The following is a 12,982-nucleotide window of genomic DNA, read 5'->3' as shown; positions in this document are numbered from 1 at the left end:
AAGTTGAAGGGTAGGAAGCAAATGAAACAACACAGTGTGGTTAAAGAGTTAGTAACTTAGTTGTTGCCACGATCTGGTTACCTATTAAGTACAAAGTTATGTTTTTGAGTTATTACATATTTATTCATTTATTTCCGGATATCTTCTAAACTACCCACAATGCACAATTTTGCAATGTCAAATTGATATACTCTGTGCTACCGAGTTCATATGGCCAGAATCCATCTCATAACTTCTCCCACTGCGTGAAGTGTGGTCGTGCAACAACTCAATTCGCCCTTGCCCTCCTTTTAACGCCATTTTAACGCAAAACGTAGGACACTCCGTTTGTTGCAGATTCTAGTTATGGAAACAGAAAACTGTATTGAGATCAAACGTTTCATCGATGAGAAAATGTGCAGAATGTTGGACAAAATGCATTTCACTTTATCATCTCCCACTCACCTTTCACTGGGCTTCCTCTCATCGCCATATTTGGTAGTGAGTAAAAAGTACATCCTGCTCCTCTCCGCTCTACCTAACGTCCCCTCACAGTCCCTTCAATTTCCCCTAACGTCCCCTCACAGTCCCGTTAGATTGGCTGCTCAGCCTACCTAATCCTTCACCCATCATAGCCCTGCAATTCCCAACCAATCAGAGCGCTTCGAAATGCGCATCTGGACACTACACCCGCCCACTCAGGTCAGTGTTGTCGTTGTCCGAAGGGAGAAGATGCCTGTTTGTGAGGACTTTTTATTGACGACAGTAACACAAATGTCTGAATGTTTTGAGTGCATCGAAATATAAGCATTTCACTGTTGTATTCGGCGCATGTGACAAATAAACATAATACCATTTGATTTGATAGTTCAGACATACAGTACCAGTCAAACGTTGGACACACTCACTACTCATTCAAGGGTTTTTCTTAATTTTAACTATTTTCTACATTGTAGAATAATAATTAAGACATCACAACTATGAAATAACGCATATGGAATGTAGTAACCAACAAAGTGTGAAACAAATCTTTTTTTTTTTTAAACGAGCTCCTTATAAGCACCAAAAACGCTGTTTTGACAACTGGCAATAAATATATTGGGGGGAAATAAGGTTGAAACTACTGTTGAAACTAACAACTAAAATACCACATGGAAATGGGAGATATCTTTTGGAATTTTAAAATCTTTTATCTCACTGGTTAGATAATCTGCAGAAGACAGTCAGCTACATTTCGGAGTGATGCATTTAAATGTAGCGGTCCCCAGAACGAAGAGAAATGCAACACTTATTTGTCATCACTCATATCGAAATCACGTTGAAATCAATTGCGCGAGAGGGAGGAGATGAGGTTGCACATCCTGATTAAACGAACAGCTCTAAAACCACATGGAATCTGGGTTTAATGTGTACATCACTGGTTAGAGGACAACTTGTGGTAAACAGCTAGCTACATTTTGAAGAGTTGCATTTTGATTCAAGTGGATCACCTACGAGATAAGTGTAACGCAACACTTTTTGTTAATCACATAAATAGTACTCTTTCATTTCAGAACCTGGACTTTTCACCTGATGAGGCTAATATCCACATCATGATGAAATCAATAGATCAGGGGGCAAACGTTTAGGGTTCTACATTGTGACATTTTATTGATATCATGGAACAACTCCTTCATGTATTTTCTGATGTCTAATCAGAGATCTTTTACCAGAGTATCTCTTCCCACATTGATCACAGCTATACGATTTCTCTCCTGTGTGTGTTCTCTGGTGTGCAGTCAGCTGGCTAGATGAAACAAAACTCTTCCCACATTGATCACAGCTATAACATTTCTCTCCTGTGTGTGTTCTCTGGTGTACAGTCAGCTGGCTAGATGAAACAAAGCTCTTCCCACATTGATCACAGCTATAAGGTTTCTCTCCCGTGTGAATTCTTTGGTGCGTTTTCAGGCTGCTTGGAACATTAAAACTCTTCCCACAGTCAGTGCAGCTATAAGGTTTCTCTCCAGTGTGAATTCTCTGGTGTCTTTTCAGGCTGCTTAGGTCAGTAAATCTCTTCCCACATTGATCACAGCTATAAGGTTTCTCTCCTGTATGGATTCTCTGAGGTCTGCTGAAGAGGTGAATCTCTTCCCACAGTCAGAGCAGCGGTGAGGTTTCTTCCCTGTGCGTTTCCGCTTCTGTTTCTTGAGATGTTCTGATGCGGAAAAACCCTCCTCTGCCTCTTCAGCTTCATGATGTTGTTGAGGCTCCCCAGAGGATCCACGATCGTCATGTCTCTCTCCTGTGTGAACAACAAAAACAAAGTCAGACAGAATATTTTTTTCTTCACCTTAGTAGTAAAGTGGATGATTGTAGGCTAGAAATACGTTTTTAAAGTTGCTGAAATCCTAAGCAGTGTGCCAGACGACTTTGATCACCAATATAGGCCCCATTCTGTGTTCGCTAAAATTTCGCCACGAGGGCCGATGCACACACAATTTGGTTGCAGAAACTCCTCCCTGCTAATGAGGAAACCACTAGTTATGGATGTAGCATATCTGGTAATGAGGAAACCACTAGTTATGGATGTAGTATATCTGCTAATGAGGAAACGACTAGGTATGGATGTAGTATATCTGCCTGGAGCAAAAATGGTGAATGAAGATTTTAGTTTTTCATAATGTATTTTGAATATTACCACACATTATCATCACAGATCAGGATGCTACTGAAGGAAACTCACATTAAGCTCTGTGTCTATTCACTAATTCACCACCGTGGGGGAAAACTCAGGGGAGTTCTCATAGACTGACAGCAAAAATAGCCTCCATTTACAGGTTGCTTATGATTGCCTTTCACACTACTTTTGGATTATAATTGTACGGTTCGTTTGAAAGTCCTGGTTAATATAATTGTTTGTGTCATCATCGCAATTCAACTGCTTTATACTTAAAAACACCAGTAAAATGCTCTTTGGTTAGTTTTGCTACCCGTCTGTCAAGGAGCATTAGCATTCAAGCTAACAAATATTGAGATACAACATCATTCTCTGTGGTTAATTTACATTATAAACTGGGTGGTTCGAGCCCCGAATGCTGATTGGCTGACAGCCGTGGTATATCAGACTGCTCTAATTACATTGTTAACCAACATTTATAATAAATTCAGGAAAAAAAAAGAAACGTCCCCTTTTCAGGACTTTGTCTTTCAAAGATAATTTGTTTTTAAAGATTATTTAAAGATAAAAATCCAAATAACTTCACGGATCTTCATTGTAAAGGGTTTCCCATGCTTGTCCAATGAACCGTAAACAATTAATGAACATGCACCTGTGGAACGGTCGTTAAGACACTAACAGCTTAGAGACGGTAGACAATTAAGGTCACAGTTATGAAAACTTAGGACACTAAAGAGGCCATTCTACTGACTCTGAAAAACACTAAAATAAAGATGCCCAGGGTCTCTGCTCATCTGCATGATTGTGCCTTAGGCATGCTGCAAGGAGGCATGAGGACTGCAGATGTGGCCAGCGCAATAAATCACAATGTCCGTACTGTGAGACGCCTAAGACAGCTCTACAGGGAGACGGGACAGACAGCTGATCGTCCTCGCAGTGGCAGACCACATGTGACAACACCTGCACAGGATCAGTACATCCGAATATCACACCCGCGGGACAGGTACAGGATGGAAACAACAACTGCCCGAGTTACACCAGGAATGCACAATCCCTCCATCAGTGCTCAGACTGTCCGCAATAGGCTGAGAGAGGCTGGACTGAGGGCTTGTACGCATGTTGTAAGGCAGGTCCTCACAAGACATCACCGGCAACAACGTCGCCTATGGGAAGAAACCCACCGTCGCTGGACCAGGCACGACTGGCAAAAAGTGCTCTTCGCTGACGAGTCGCGGTTTTGTCTCACCAGGGGTGATGGTCGGATTTGCGTTTATCATCGAAGGAATGGGCGTTACACCGAGGCCTGTACTCTGGAGCAGGATCGATTTGGAGGTGGAGGGTCCGTCATGGTCTGGGGCGGCGTGTCACAGCATCATTGGACTGAGCTTGTTGTCATTGCAGACAATATCAACACTGTGCATTACAGAGAAGACTTCCTCCTCCCTCATGTGGTACCCTTCCTGCAGGCTCATCCTGACATGACCCTCCAGCATGACAATGCCACCAGCCATACTGCTCGTACTGTGCGTGAATTCCTGCAAGACAGGAATGTTAGTGTTCTGCCATGGCCAGCGAAGAGCCCGGATCTCAATCCCATTGAGCACGTCTGGAACCTGTTGGATCGAGGGTGAGGGCTAGGGCCATTCCCCCACAGAAATGTCAGGGAACTTGCAGGTGCCTTGGTGGAAGAGTGGGGTAACATCTCACAGCAAGAACTGGCAAATCTGGTGCAGTCCATGAGGAGGAGATGCACTGCAGTACTTAATGCAGCTGGAGGCCACACCAGATACTGACTGTTACTTTTGATTTTGACCCCCCCTTTGTTCAGGGACACTTTATTGCATTTCTGTTAGTCACATGTCTGTGGAACTTGTTCAGTTTATCTATCAGTTGTTGAATCTTGTTATGTTCATACAAATATTTACACATGTTAAGTTTGCTGAAAATAAACGCAGTTGACAGTGAGAGGATGTTTCTTTTTTTGCTGAGTTTAGTCCTTATATCTTAACATCATTGTTTGTGGTTAATCTATATTATATCTAAATGAAAATTCTACCAATTTTAAAGTAACTTTTATTGCCATTGCCAACTATGTAAAAATAACCTACATAAAGCCAACAAATAAAAACATTGCAGACTGCAGTTAGAAAATATCCTGATAAAAATAAATCTCCTATAAATCACATTGCCTACACATGGCCTGTCTGCTAGGAGCTGGAAACATTGGCTACACATGGCCTATCTGCTAGTAGCTGGAAACATTGGCTACACATGGCCTGTCTGCTAGGAACTGGAAACATTGGCTACACATGGCCTGTCTGCTAGGAACTGGAAACATTGGCTACACATGGCCTGTCTGCTAGGAACTGGAAACATTGGCTACACATGGCCTGTCTGCTAGGAACTGGAAACATTGGATTAACTTGGTCTGGCCCAGAAGATGGTGAACTCACAACATTGTATTAAATATTCTGGGCCGTCAGAGTTTCCTGCCCCAGTGAGCTCTGGACAGACAGACACAGCTGAAGGCCAAGGGATAATTAGTAATTAGGTAGGGCTTTAAAAAAAAAAAAAGACTTATGTCAGACATGGTAGGGCTATTTTATGACGTTTCCATTGGATCAGAGGATTAATTAAAATGTTAAAATCATGCTGAGTGGTTATCAAAGGGAGAGAGCTGGAAAGATGTTTCCAATCTGCTCCATTGAGGAACTATTGTCATTCTCAATGGATGTAAAAACACACTTTGTTTACTTCCTGTTTGAGGTGAAATATATATATTTGAGAAGCTCTGAGACAGGCGTGTGTCAGACAGGCCTCTTGTGCCATACATTTAAAAAATAGATATATATAACATTACATGTGAACTTTAAAGGTGTAACTATTTCACACTGGCTTTGGTTAAAGGCAACTACAAACTCATACTAGTAGTCATCTCTCCTACTGGAGTAGTAGTAGTAGTATTGTTGTCACGCCAACACCTTAAAACCGTTACGCAAGATGTCTGAACTTCTTAACGAGGTCGCTAGGTTTGGGTTAAGGTTGCTACAGTAGCTTTCTCTATGAATTTGAGAGTGGTTACAGTGAGGGAAAAAAGTATTTGATCCCCTGCTGATTTTGTACGTTTGCCCACTGACGAAGAAATGATCAGTCTATAATTTTAATGGTAGGTTTATTTGAACAGTGAGAAACAGAATAACAACAAAAATATCCAGAAAAAACGAATGTCAAAAAATTTAAAAAATTTATTTGCATTTTAATGAGTGAAATAAGTATTTGACCCCTCTGCAAAACATGACTTAGTACTTGGTGGCAAAACCCTTGTTGGCAATCACAGAGGTCAGACATTTCTTGTAGTTGGCCACCAGGTTTGCACACATCTCAGGAGGGATTTGTTCCCACTCCTCTTTGCAGATTTTCTCCAAGTCATTAAGGTTTCGAGGCTGACGTTTGGCAACTCAAACCTTCAGCTCCCTCCACAGATTTTCTATGTGATTAAGGTCTGGAGACTGGCTAGGCCACTCCAGGACCTTAATGTGCTTCTTCTTGAGCCACTCCTTTGTTGCCTTGGCCGTGTGTTTTGGGTCATTGTCATGCTGGAATATCCATCCAAGATCCATTTTCAATGCCCTGGCTGAGGGAAGGAGGTTCTCACCCAAGATTTGACGGTACATGGCCCCGTCCATCGTCCCTTTGATGCGGTGAAGATGTCCTGCCCCCTTAGCAGAAAACACCCACAAAGCATAATGTTTCCACCTCCATGTTTGACGGTGGGGATGGTGTTCTTGGGGGTCATAGGCAGCATTCCTCCTCCTCCAAACACGGCGAGTTGTGTTGATGCCATAGAGCTCCATTTTGGTCTCAACTGACCACAACACTTTCACCCAGTTGTCCTCTGAATCATTCAGATGTTCATTGGCAAACTTCAGACGGGCATGTATATGTGCTTTCTTGAGCAGGGGGACCTTTGCGTGCGCTGCAGGATTTCAGTGTGTTACCAATTGTTTTCTTGGTGACTATGGTCCCAGCTGCCTTGAGATCATTGACAAGATCCTCCCGTGTAGTTCTGGGCTGATTCCTCACCTTTCTCATGATCATTGCAACTCCACGAGGTGAGATCTTGCATGGAGCCCCAGGCCGAGGGAGATTGACAGTTATTTTGTGTTTCTTCCATTTGCGAATAATCGCACCAACTGTTCTCACCTTCTCACCAAGCTGCTTAGCGATGGTCTTGTAGCCCATTCCAGCCTTGTGTAGGTCCACAATCTTGTCCCTGATATCCTTGGAGAGCTCTTTGGTTTTGGCCATGGTGGAGAGTTTGGAATCTGATTGATTGATTGCTTCTGTGGACAGGTGTCTTTTATACAGGTAACAAACTGAGATTAGGAGCACTCCCTTTAAGTGTGTGCTCCTAATCTCAGCTCGTTACCTGTATAAAAGACACCTGGGAGCCAGAAATCTTTCTGATTGTGAGGGAGTCAAATACTTATTTCCCTCATTAAAATCAATTTATAACATTTTTGACATGTGTTTTTCTGGATTTTTTTGTTGTTATTCTGTCTCTCACTGTTCAAATAAACCTACCATTAAAATTATAGTCTGATCATTTCTTTGTCAGTGGGCAAATGTACTAAATCAGCAGGGGATCAAATGCATTTTTCCCTCACTGTACATTTCTCCAGCCCCCATCCCTCAGCTGTTTACCAAACCATGTCTCATGGCTGACATTTTGTTGCTGTTTAAATCCAAGGTTTTCCCTTTAAAAAAAGCCACAATTAACCAATCTGCAGTTGTAACAATAATAAAGCTGTAATTCCACCACTGTTTTGGTAATAAGATGATGGATGGGGCTGGAGAAATGTAACTACTCTCAAATTCATAGACAGACCGATGGATGCAAGGACTGACCATCCATGATATCAACATTATAGTTTTAACCATGTTGAGGCGAAACAGTGTTGGTTTACATTGTTTCTAAACATTGGAGTAAAACAAGTTTATTTGGGGTTCTGATGGGGTACAACAGTTGAACTAAGCTCATAAGGCATGTGTTATGTTCTTGAAGAATCAATGGCTATACATAAATAATTTACAAATACAGTGTTGGTTCACATTGTTTCTATAAATATATACAGTGCATTTGGAAAGTATTCAGACCCACTTTTTCCACATTTTGCTACGTTACATCCTTATTCTAAAATCGATTAAATAAAATGTTTTCCTCATTAATCTACACACAATACACTCTAATGATAACATGAAAAACTTTTTTTTGCACATTTATTAAAATAAAAAAACATGAATACCTTATTTACATAAGTATTTAGACCCTAAATTGAGATCAGGTGCATCCTGTTTCCTGACTCTCAGACCATGAGAAACTAAATTCTCTGATCTGTTGAAACCTAGATTAAACTCTTTGGCCTGAATGCCAAGCATCACGTCTAGAGGAAACCTGGCACCATCCCTACGGAGGCAGGGACTGGAGGACTCGTCAGGCTTGAGGGAACTAGTCAGCATTGAGGGTAAGATGAACAGAGCAAGTACAGAGTACAGAGAGATCCTTGATGAAAATCTTCTCCAGAGCGCTCAGAACCTCAGACTGGGGTGAAGGTTCACCTTCCAACAAGACAAAGACTCTAAGCACACAGCCAAGACAACGCAGGAGTGGCTCTGGGACAAGACTCTGAATACTTTTTTCTATGCAGAGAACAATGGGAGACAGTCCCCAAAGTGTGCCAAGCTTGTAGTGTCATACCCAAGAAGCCTTAAGGCTGTAATTGCTGCCATAAAAGTACTGAGGAAAGGGTCTGAATACTTATTAAATCTGATTTTAGTTGTTATTGTTTTTTGCAAAATTGCTAAACTGTCTAAAAATCTGTTTTTGTTTTGTCATTGTGTGTAGATTGATGTTGGAATATATCTATATATTTAAACCGTTTTAAAATAAGGCTGTAACATAATGAGGGAAAAGCCAATGGGTCTGAATCATTTAAACGTCCACATATGGATGAGGCAGTTGTAGATTTACTCATTTATAGCCACACATCAGTTCAACAACTGCAGAGTTTGTGCCTCTGTATTTAAGACAGTACTTACTAGTGTTAATTAGGGCCCGGTTTCCCAAAACCATTTTATGGCTAAGTTCATCGTTACCATTGGATGCCGTAAGATGCGTTTGGGAAACAGGGCCCAGATATCCAGTTCCCTCATCTTCTTCCTCCGCCTTTCTGGATGTGACAGTCATCCCCCCCTCCTCCTCTTTCACTCCAAAAACGACATCCTTCTCTTTCTCTTCCTCCTCTTCTTTTACTGTAACATCCTCCTCCTCTTTCACTCTGAACGCGTCTTCCTTTTCTTTCACTGAAACGTCTTTCTCTTCTTCTTTCACGGTAACAGCTTCCTCTTCTTTCTCCTCTTTTACGACGACGTTCAGCCACATATCCTCTTTCTCCGTCCAGCAGACCTCCTCTTCTTTAGCAGGAGGAGAGTAGCTTAGTGAACTCATGGTCGTGGATGTTAGCTAGCTAGGCTAATGAATGAACAGCAATCTAAATTGCCATGAGCAGACCAATAACATCGTAAATATGAAATTAAATCGGATAACTAACTAGACGACAGAAGTGGGTTTAAAACACAGTGGCTAACATACACTAAAGCGTCAAAAGAGCTTTATTGGTTCGTTTATTTTGTCTAGCAAGCTACCGAGGTTTCTGACCAACTGTTGCTGCTTTCGAAAGAAGCGTTCCGTCCACTAGATTATACGTCACACCAGCAGCATCGCCTTAAAGTCTCAGACCGCCATCTGCTGACTGGAGTGGGTAACGCAGATGAGTAAAATGTCGAGTTTATATTCAGACAAAAAGTTAATCGGTAGGAAGCATGAGTTTTTACCCACCAATGTAACAACACAGTGTGGTTAAAGACTTAGTAACGTAGAAGCAGTCACAATCTGGTTACCTATATGTGCAAACTGTTGTGTTTTCTCGAGAGCGGTTTGCGGCACAGTCGGTAGCGCGCTCGGGCTAGAAGGTCGAGGGTTCGAGACCTGCGTCCTGTTGTTTCATTACACTACATATTTATTAACTTCCGATATCTTCTAAACTACCTACAAGGCACAACGTCATATTGATCTACTATATATAAACAGTAAATTTGATTTACTCTGTGCTACCGAGTTTGTATGCTAACGTTTTACATGCTGACAAGACCTGGCGCGTTTGTCACGAGCATGTTAATTTTGTCCATCCAGACTCGATCAGCATTTTGAAATATCAAAATGAACCAACTATATTAATTGTGGGACTGGTCGAAAAACATTAAACATTCATGGCAATTTAGATAGCTTGCTGTTGCTGTGGCTAGCTCAATTGTCCTGGGATATAAACTAACCTTCTAAAAGTACACGTGCCAAAATCTTACCAAACCATCCAAACCATTCATTATTCTACTAACTATGCTCACCAATGTAGCTGACCGATGTGGAGAGACAAGTGCAGAATGTTTTTTTGTGATGTTGGTAAAACAGTTGAAACATTTATAAGTAATTGGTGCCTGGTCACATGTCAACCTCTTTACTGTGTTGCCACCATGCTCGATACCAGTGTAACAGTATAACTTTAGACCGTCCCCTCGCCCATACCCGGGCGCGAACCAGAGACCCTCTGCACACATCAACAACAGTCTCCCACGAAGCATTGTTACGTCATCGATTGAAACGCTATTTAGCGCGCACCACCGCTAACAAGCTAGCCGTTTCACGTCTGTTACACATGCACTTAGGAGTCATTAAAACTCATGTTTCAACCACTCCACAAATTTCTTGTTAACAAACTATAGTTTTTGGCAAGTCAGTTAGGACATCTACTTTGTGCATGACACGTAATTTGTCCAACAATTCTTTACAGACAGATTATTTCACTTGTAATTCCCTGTATCACAATTCCTGTGGGTCAGAAGTTTACATACACTAAGTTGACTGTGCCATTAAACAGCTTGGAAAATTCCAGAAAATTATGTCATGGCTTTAGAAGCATCTGATAGACTAATTTACATAATTTGATTCAATTGGAGGTGTATCTGTGGATGTATTTCAAGGCCTACCTTCAAATTCAGTGCTTCTTTGCTTGACATCATGGGAAAATCAAAAGAAATCAGCCAAGACCTCAGAAAAAAGATTGTAGACCTTCACAAGTCTGGTTCATCCTTGGGAACAATTTCCAAACGCCTGAAGGTACCACGTTCATCTGTACAAACAATAGTCCGCAAGTATAAACACCATGGGACCATGCAGCTGTCATACCGCTCAGGAAGGAGACGCGTTCTGTCTCCCAGAGATGAACGTACTTTGGTGCGAAAAGTGCAAATCATTCCCAGAACAACATCAAAAGACCTAGTGAAGATGCTGGAGGAAACAGGTATAAAATAATCTATATCCACAGTAAAACAAGTCCTATATCAACATAACCTGAAAGGCCGCTCGACAAGGAAGAAGCCACGGCTCCAAAACCACCACAAAAAAAGCCAGACTATGGTTTGCAACTGCACATGGGGACACAGATTGTACTTTTTGGAGAAATGTCCCCTGGTCTGATGAAACAAAAATAGAACTGTTTGGTCATAATGACCATCGTTATGTTTGGAGGAAAAAGGGGGATGCTTGCAAGCCGAAGAACACCATCCCAACCGTGAAGCACGGGGGTGGCAGCATCATGTTGTGGGGGTGCTTTGCTGCAGGAGGACTGGTGCACTTCACAAAATAGATGGCATCGCGAGGAAGGAAAATTATGTGGATATATTGAAGCAACATCTCAAGACATCAGTCAGGAAGTTAAAGCTTGATCGCAAAAGGGTCTTCCAAATGGACAGTGACCCCAAGCATACTTCCAAAGTTGTGGTAAAATGGCTTAAGGACAACAAAGTCAAGGTGTTGGAGTGGCCATCACAAAGCCCTTACCTCAATCCTATAGAAATTTTGTCGGCAGAACCGAAAAAGCATGTGCGAGCATGGAGGCCTACAAACCTGACTCAGTTACACCAGCTCTGTCAGGAGGAATAGGCCAAAATTCACCCAACTTATTGTGGGAAACTTGTGAAGGCTACCCGAAACATTTGACCCAAGTTAAACAATTTAAAGGCAATGCTACCAAATACTAATTGAGTGTATGTAAACTTCTGATCCACTGGGAGTATGTTGGTACCCTCTTCAGATCTGTGCCTCGACACAATCCTGTCTCAGAGCTTTACGGACGATTCCTCCTAGCATGGCTTGGTTTTTTGCTCTGACATGCACTCTCAACTGTGGCACAGGTGTGTGCCTTTCTAAATAATTTCCAATCAATTGACTTTACCTCAGGTGGACTCCAATTAAGTTGTAGAAACATCTCAAGGATGATCAATAGAAACAAGATGCACCTGAGCTCAATTTCAGGTCTCTTAGAAAAGGGTCTGAATACTTATGTAAATAAGTTTTTTCTGTTTTTTATTTTTAATACATTTGCAAACATTTCTAGAACATGTTTTCACTTTGTCACGATGGGGTATTGTGTGTAGATTGATGAGGAAAATGTTTTATTAAATCAAATTTAGAATAAGGCTGTAATGTAACAAAATATGGAAAAAGTCAAGGGGTCTGAATACTTTCCGAATGCACTGCAGGTCTTCTCCATTAATGGGAGATGGACATTGAAACTGATCAACTGACTTGTTGACTGATCCTGAAAGGAATTTTATAATATCTGTACATTATAGCAACACCTGTAATTACAAAAGCACAATGATGAATATAAGGTAAGGTCTGGGACAAGGTAGGCATTAAGGTTAGCAGTTAGCCATTAGGGTTAGCAGTTAGCCATTAAGGTTAGCAGTGTGGTTATGGTTAAGGTTATTTAAGGTAAGGGTTAGTTAGCCATTAGGGTTAGCAGTGTGGTAAAGGTTAGGGTTATTTAAGGTAAAGTCCGGGACAAGGTAGGCATTAGGGTTAGCAGTTAGCCATTAGGGTTAGCAGTTAGCCATTAGGGTTAGCAGTTAGCCATTAGGGTTAGCAGTGTGGTTAAGGTTATAGATTTTATGACTGTGGTACTAAGTTGAACCTCTTGAGGAGAAAGTCATCTAAAAGTAATCCGATTACGTTAGTGAGTTTGGGGAATCCAACAGTTATGTTACTGATGACACTTTTAGACAGGTAACTAGTAACTAACAGATTACTGATGAGACTTTTAGACAGGTAACTAGTAACTAACAGATTACATTTAGAAAGTAGCCTACCCAACCCTGGATACAGTATAAAGGTCTCTCCATGGGTGGGAGATGGACATTTCCGATGATCAACAATCTCTTTATATT

The 12,982-nt window shown here is 41.4% G+C and overlaps 1 protein-coding gene across 1 annotated transcript; it reads right to left on the bottom strand.

Moving 5' to 3' along the window:
• Positions 1-1,635: 1,635 nt before the first annotated feature.
• Positions 1,636-9,224, bottom strand: LOC139394564 (zinc finger protein 664-like). The gene is made up of 3 exons (XM_071142661.1): positions 8,738-9,224; positions 2,090-2,263; positions 1,636-2,015 (listed from the first exon to the last, which is right to left on the bottom strand). Exons 1-3 carry the CDS (start codon positions 9,144-9,146, stop codon positions 1,636-1,638), a joined length of 963 nt encoding a protein of 320 aa, XP_070998762.1. The 5' UTR covers positions 9,147-9,224.
• Between the last annotated feature and the right edge of the window lie 3,758 nt (positions 9,225-12,982).

The sequence above is a fragment of the Oncorhynchus clarkii genome, unplaced genomic scaffold (assembly GCF_045791955.1).
Source record: "Oncorhynchus clarkii lewisi isolate Uvic-CL-2024 unplaced genomic scaffold, UVic_Ocla_1.0 unplaced_contig_110_pilon_pilon, whole genome shotgun sequence".
In the NCBI taxonomy this organism is placed as follows: Eukaryota; Metazoa; Chordata; class Actinopteri; order Salmoniformes; family Salmonidae; genus Oncorhynchus; species Oncorhynchus clarkii.
The sequence above is the reverse complement of the archived record's forward strand: the minus strand, read 5'-3'. Positions and strand labels throughout refer to the sequence as shown.